Here is a 7,645-nt window from a genome sequence, read left to right on the forward strand (position 1 = left end):
AGTTATGATCATATTAGTTATGATGGGATAAGTTATGGTAAGATTATTTTTTATTGACTGTTTAGTTTGTTGTATTCAAAATAATAAATCAAATACCTTAATGATTTGAAACATATTAGTTTGACTTCTGCATGTTTTTTTTTTCCAACTAAACACTTAAACTCAGCATGTTAAACTCTTTTTCATTTGATTACATATCAACTTTCACGTCATTTTTTAATATCACATAGAAATCTCAAATAAAAAATAAAAAAGCCTATATCGACCATCATCTTCCTTATTATTTGAAATTGAAGTTTTTATTTAAACATGTAATTTGAAATTTTTTTAATTATATTTTTCTCATAAATTTTTTTAATTATATTTTTCTCATAAATAAATATGAAAATTCCACAAGTTATGAAATCAAAAAAAAAAATCTATAAACATAATTCATAATTAACAATATATCAAAATATTTTAAGGCACTGCATTAATAGATCACATATCTTCGTATTTAATTTTATAAATAAACATTTGCGATTGCAAAATTTTAAATATACACAATTTTATTTTTAAAAAATCACTAATCAACAATAGTAATAACTAGTTATTCTTTAATATAATCATTTAACATGGTATAGACAATATCTTTTCATGTCATACATGAGTCTTTTTCTTTCACAAAATTTAAAATGACAGGTTCTTTTTAACAAAATTAAACTTATGTTTTACATTAAAAAAATAAATCACGATTTGAAATTCCAAATTATGTTTTTGGATAGATTTTAACCACAATTTCAAATGACGTTGATTTAAAACCATGATCGACTTCATATATATCGCATGTTCAAATATAAGTTAAGTGTTCAATTGGCAAAATCAAAAGTAAAAGGAACCAGAATAACAATCCAAAATAAGTACAAGAATCTCCCAAGAACATTCCCTTCAAAATATTTAAACCAAAATACCTTCAAACTAGGTAATCTCCAAACGTAAAATAGGATATATGTATAAGCAGTTTTGGTTCTTTTTGAAAGTTGAGCTTATAGTAGGAGTAGATACAATTGTAATAGAGCCCTGCTCATTATTCGCAATATAAAATTTACTTTTTATTTTCTTCTTCAAAATTTCTCCTGTAATGAATCTTTGAGCTTCAAGCTCAGATTTATCAAAGGAAGTGTTAATTCTATTGATTCACGGTTAAATATAGGCATAATACATAAATATGTCATTTAACTTTACCTTCAGCCACATGTATGTCCTCCAATTTTTTGTGTGCACAAGTAAACATTTAAACTTGTATAAAGTTGAGTCCTGTTATTGCCTGGAATGAACCATAATCGCAAATTGTATATAATTTCTTGAATTTTTTGCCTTCATTATGTGTTTCTGATATACATTACATTTTCAGTCAAATGACATTAAACGCTGAGAACCATTTTGTCCATGGTGACATTTGGTCCATGATGACATTTTGTATGGTAACTGAATGCCTTTTGCTCCCATACAGCATAGTCTTGTCCAGAAGTTGCCACCTGATAACTAGGTGGGATAAGATTTCCAAGATCAAATTTTGGCCCAATCTTGACAATAATTTTCTGATCAATCATTGCTATATAAAGATCAGAATCAGAAGCCATTATCTGCACATTGCTTGTTGCACAAATCCCATTCCTCTTCCTAATAGAGATTAGTACTGAAATTCCATCCTTCAAGCCCCAATCAAAGAAATGGTCATAAAACTGCAACCAAAAACGAGAATTTAACTCCTCAGCTACTTGCAAATGCCTCAACTCAATCAAGTTAGGGCTGGCTGTATGAGTCATATTCTGTAGGCATAATACATAACAGACAACTCAAAATTGGCCTCAGCTGACAAGTAAACATTCTAACTGGAGAGTGGACATCTAGACAACTCAACTTGGTCGCTAACTTGACACATAAATTTTGAAGGTGTTTAGATGATCATTCATAAGTTGGAGTGTTCAACTGACACGGTTTAGACGAGTTGAGGTGTCTAGATGTGCATACTCAAAATTGGAGTGCTTACTTGCCACCTAAGGCCTAATTTGAGTCTTTGTTTATGTATTATGTCTATTCTGTATTATGAGAATAGATCATTAGTTAAATAATTTTATCTTTACTGAGACCGGCATTGTTAGCTAACTCACACATGCCAAGTTCCTCAACTACCCTGAAAAGCATACAAATTTCTTGTAAAATAGACACAATGAGAAATGCATAGTAAGAATTTGGTGAGGAAAGAATTATTTTTTTTACCAGTGATGGAATTCCTGGATGAGTGAGAATGTATGCATATCCTTGCATAACTTTGTCTGAAGGGAAAGGCCACATATTTTGTGTCGATCCAGTATCGTGATTATCGATAAAAGTCACAGCATTTTGAGGCAAAACACCTATCATCCCAGGAGGTTTTCCATTGGAATCCTTCAATCTCCATAACTCTCCTTCAACTGCAGCTTGAAGAATTCCCTTAGTTGTGAAATCAAAGGCTTTTACAGCCCCACCCCCATTTTGAACCCAACCAACTAGCTCATTCCTATGATTGTCCTGGTTATAGTCCGGTTTCCCGTCCTGGCCATACGCAAGAGAGTTCCAAAATTCACCAACTGCAAAATCCGGGGACGTGTTTCCCATATAAATCTTGGTGATGCTAGGTGCATATCCCCTAACAAAATCGAAACGCCAGCCATCAAATCCAATTTCAGACTTGAGCCAATTCATCCAATCTGATAACTCTTTCTGCACTCTGATATTAAGATGATCAATATCAGGGGCAGGTTCAAAGTCCAAACCCGTGTCTAGATTCCCCGTGCCATCAGAATATTGTGTGTCATCCTTGCAAATTAAAGACGGACCCCAATCAAGCCGGTCATCCGTCGTTCCTCCTTCAAAGATGCAGTATATTCCCCTGTTATCTTTCTTATCAGCACATCGATGATTTATTACTATATCAGCAACCGATTTGATCCCATAGTCACGTAAAGCCTTAATAAGAGTTTTCAGTTCTTGCTGATTCCCAAACTTGGAAGCATCCAAGTCATACAATCTTCCTGGCATATAACCTGGCATAAAAGATTATACAAGCCTTCAAGTAATCCTATTTGTAACAACTACATCACTTTTAATTTGGGTAATCTTTCAAACATGTAAAATGCATTCCATTTATAGGACAATTAGCTCAAACTCTAGTCTTAAACTTGTGGATTCCATCCACCTTCCTATCATGGGAAGTATAACTATCATTTCTAACAATTGAACATGAATACCACTCCCCTTAACCAGAGGTTCGGGGTCGAGCCTGAGTATGAAAAAAATCATGTTGGGAGCGTTACCCCCAAATGAGCCCTGCAGAGCGCGATTCAAATTTAATCGTAACTCCAATATGAGCTCCGAACACCGGGTAGAAAAAAAAAAAACATGAATACCACTATTTTCTTTTTTCCATCAGTAGTTGCGTTCGGGGTAACTTACATGTGTCTCAACCAGTGGTATTAAATGGGGCGGTATTAAAATGAGTTGAGTTGAGTTGATAATTGGAATGGATATGACCCACGGAAAAGTTAATTGAGTCGAAATGGATTAAAAACAGATAATAACCGAACTCATTCAATTCTTTCCATGTTTTTTTAAGTTTTTAAAGAAACTGATAAAACTATTATCTTTTTGATCTATTAACTTAATATAATATTTTTTAAAAAATTGTCAGTTTCTAAAAAATATTTTAATAAGGACCTAAGGGTCAATTTGAGCGATTTTATGGATTGGTATTTTCATATTGAATGGGTTGGACAAATCATATTTTCTATTTGCCCTAGACTCAACTAACTCACTGAGTTGGACGGATCATTGAACCCGATCTTCATTAACCACTAGATCGCAAAATTACCTTGAGGAGAAACAGAGTGAGATGATGGTGGTAACCAAACATGAGTAACTCCAGCATGAGCCAACTCTGGAACTAAATTGATGAGAGAGTTGTACCATCCACTTTGCTTATTACTCGATTCCCAATTGAACCCCTAACAAATAAAAATTACATTTTTTAAATATATGTGAAGCAAGTACATAAACATAGAAATACATATAAATGGTAAAAGTTTGAGGAAATTAAGGTTATTTGGGGATACCTGAAACAACACCGTCGAAGAAGCAAACATAGGAAGAATGAAAGAGAAAATTATACAAAGAGGAAAAAGGGAATTCATTGTTGGGTTCGACTCCAGATGAGGAGCAAAACATAAGCAAACATCTATGTGAAAATTTATCAAACGTCATTCAACTACATATTTCATAACAATATATTCCGTGTAATATTATAAGTAGAATTAAAAAAGAAATACTATTTGTAGGGGTGTACAAACCGAACCATAAATTCAAACCGAACCGATGAACCAAGTCAAACCGAGAAAAAAAAACGACTTATGGTCTGGTTTGATTGGTTTGGAGTTGAAAAAAAAAAACGATCATTCTTGGTTTGGTTTGGAATTAATAAAAAAAAAGTCAAACCGAATCCAACCCAAACCGACATAATACTTATATAATTTTAACTTTTTATACATAAAAATATTTATATAATCTATTTTGTAAATATTTTAAAATTAGTTTTATTAATTTTCAATATGTACAAATTAGATATATATTCAGATTTGGGCTTATAACTTGTAATTGGTGAAATGATCCAAGCCCAATATAAACCTAAAAGTTAAAACCCTAGAAACTAGTTGTATTCTCATTTCTCACTTTCCACTTTGTAATCTTTCCACTTTCCAGAGAGCTGCTCAATCTTCATCTGCTCATTCTTCTCATTCATCCGCTCATCTATAGATAGTCATGTATGTTTTTCTTTTTCTTTTTCTTGCAAATGTAAATTTATCAATGAAGTTCGTCACTTACTTTTTCTTGCAAATGAGTAACTTTATTTTGAATCGTTGCTGGCTGCTGCTACAAGTCTTAATTTTTTGTGTTTCGCTTCCTTAGATGGAGAATACGACTGGAACTGATGTAGAAATGATTATCGACAGTCCTCCGGTTGTATCAATACCTCAAAAGAAAGGCAAAAGCACTCATCTCCACACTCCTCCTAAAAAGCAAAAAAGAACAATCCCAATAGATTCCATTCCTACAGATGGTAATACTGGGAGAGAAACGTCACAGATTTGGGATCACTTTGCTAAATTTATTGCTAAAGGAGGTAAATAAAGAGCAAAATGTAACTATTGTGTAAAACACTTTGCTGCTGAGACAAAAACAAATGGAACCTCTGTATTGTGGTCACATTTAAATGACAAATGTCTCAAATCTCCCTTTAGATTTTTTGATAGAAAGCAAACAACTTTGAAATCTGTACCAATCAAAGTAGGGGGACAAGAAAATGGAACAAGTTCTATATAAAAGGTTGTGTACAATGTGGAGGATATCAGGAGGGCTATCGCTGAATTTGTCATTATTGATGAACAACCATTTAAAGTTGTTGAAGGGAAAGGTTTTAACAAATTGATGGTCAAAGCTTTGCCTAATTTTGAATTACCTTCACGGGTAACTGTGGCTAGACATTGTTTGAAGATCTATCAAGAAGAGAAAGAGAAGCTTAAAAACCTTGTCAAGAATCAACATGTATGTATTACTAGTGATACATGGACATCGCTTCAAAATTTGACTTATATGATCGTGACTGCTAATTGGATTGATGATGAGTGGAAATTACAGAAAAAAATTCTTAATTTTTTCCAAACTCCGGATCACAAGGGTGAGACTATAGCTAAAGGTATTGAAGCATGTTTGTTGGATTGGAAAATTGAAAACTTGTTTACAGTGATTCTGGATAATGTATCTGCTAATGATGCTGCCATTAAGCATTTGAAGGCACGTATTGATGATTGAAAATGGGTCATATTGAGAAATGAGTTTTTACATGTTAGATGTAATGCTCATATTTTTTAACATAATTGTAAAAGAAGGTTTAGATGAACAAATTGAGTCAATTTCTCGCATAAGAAATGCAGTGAAATATGTCAAATCTTCTGCTTCTAGGTTTGCCTCTTTCAAGTCATATGTTGAGAAGACTAAGCTAGACACTCATGGTCTCTTAAGTCTTCATGTTGAAACTAGGTGGATTTCTACATATACGATGTTAGAAACTGCTGTAAATTTTGAAAAGGCCTTTGCAAGAATGTACGTGGATGATCATAACTATCGAAAGTATTGTCTTCAAAGTGAATTGAAAGGACATCCAACTACAAATGATTGGCAGCTTGTGAAAGGTTTTATAAAGTTTCTTAAAATTTTCTATCAGTCTACTTTAAAATTTTCAGGGAGCTTATATGTTACTTCTAATATATTCTTCCATGAATTTTTTAATGTTCGAAGTTCTATATTGAAGTACTCTTGTAGTGAAGATCTTATTTTGATTGACATGGCTGGAAGGATGAAGGTAAAGTTTGATAAATATTGGGAGAAGATTGAGAAACCTGAGAATTTGAACATGTTGTTGTTCATTGCTATTGTGTTGAATCCTAGGTATAAGATGCGATATGTCAATTTTATTCTTAGCAAAGCATATGGCTTCTTATTGGGAAAATTAAAGGCAGATAATGTGGAAGGTGTCTTGAAACGTTTGTATAATCACTATAATTATTCTTTGACTGAAACTTTTACAAATAACATTGGAGGTGACACTAACATGATGGGTGAAGTTGATGATATATTGCATTCTCAATGGGAGAAACATTTAGAAGATGAGGAAAACATTGGAAGAAAATCTGAGCTTGATCAATATTTGATGGATAATGTAGAGAAGCCAAAAGATTTTAATATCTTGAGTTGGTGGAAAGCTTCATCGAATAGATATCCAACTATTTCAAAAATGGCAAGGGATGTTCTTTCTATTCCCGTGTCCACTGTTGCATCTAAATCAGCCTTCAGTACAGGTGGTCGTATTCTTAATTCTTATCGGAGTTCTTTATCACCAAAGACAGTAAAAGCTCTTATTTGCACTCAACAATGGATACGGTCACCTTCTAAAGAATGGAAGGTTCAAGAATATTTGGAGGAAGTTCAGAAAATTGAAGAAGTTGAAAAAGGTAATTTACTAATTTAATTCTTAATTCTCCATCTTTGATATTAATTTTCTACTTTGAAAACAACTTTATGCTAGTTGCTATCTAACAAAGTTGAGTTGACAAATGATTCAGTATCTAATTACTTATTTATGTGCTAATAATTATTTTCCTTTCAGAATGTCCAGGTGCTCCTTTGAGTATTGATTAGTTTAATGAAATAGCTTTTTGCAAATCTTTTGATATATAGGTATTTCCTTTCCCTTTATTGAAATAGTATTTTACAGTTCTTTATTATCTAACAAAGTTAATTTTACAAGTCTAGTTACTCGTTCATGTACTGATAATTTTCTTTCTTTCAGAATGTATGTCTAGGTGACCTTTTGAGTATATATTAGTTTGCATGAAGAAAATATCTAGCTAGATCATGGTAGTTGAAGATTATTGGAGTAGCTTTGCAGTTCTTTTGTTGGGTTTTTAAGAGAGGAAATACATAATTACCCAATGGAACTTATACCATTTTTTTAAGTAGACACCTTAAGTTTACGGGAGTCCTATTACCCCACGAAATCATCCAAAAGCAC

At 32.7% G+C, this 7,645-nt stretch overlaps 1 protein-coding gene across 1 annotated transcript; it reads right to left on the bottom strand.

Moving 5' to 3' along the window:
• Positions 1-1,305: 1,305 nt before the first annotated feature.
• Positions 1,306-4,286, bottom strand: LOC125860745 (alpha-amylase-like). Its single transcript, XM_049540765.1, has 4 exons — positions 4,134-4,286; positions 3,893-4,025; positions 2,263-3,068; positions 1,306-1,724 (listed from the first exon to the last, which is right to left on the bottom strand). Exons 1-4 carry the CDS (start codon positions 4,209-4,211, stop codon positions 1,404-1,406), a joined length of 1,338 nt encoding a protein of 445 aa, XP_049396722.1. The 5' UTR covers positions 4,212-4,286; the 3' UTR covers positions 1,306-1,403.
• Positions 4,287-7,645: the final 3,359 nt, after the last annotated feature.

This window comes from Solanum stenotomum, chromosome 3 (genome assembly GCF_019186545.1).
Source record: "Solanum stenotomum isolate F172 chromosome 3, ASM1918654v1, whole genome shotgun sequence".
Lineage (NCBI taxonomy): Eukaryota > Viridiplantae > Streptophyta > Magnoliopsida > Solanales > Solanaceae > Solanum > Solanum stenotomum.

Coding starts and splice junctions, on each gene's coding strand:
- LOC125860745 (XM_049540765.1), bottom strand. CDS start 4,211: ATGAATTCCCTTTTTCCTCTTTGTATAATTTTCTCTTTCATTCTTCCT. Junction 4,026..4,133: donor CTTCGACGGTGTTGTTTCAG/GTATCCCCAAAT, acceptor TTTATTTGTTAG/GGGTTCAATTGGGAATCGAG. Junction 3,069..3,892: donor TCACTCTGTTTCTCCTCAAG/GTAATTTTGCGA, acceptor CTTTTATGCCAG/GTTATATGCCAGGAAGATTG.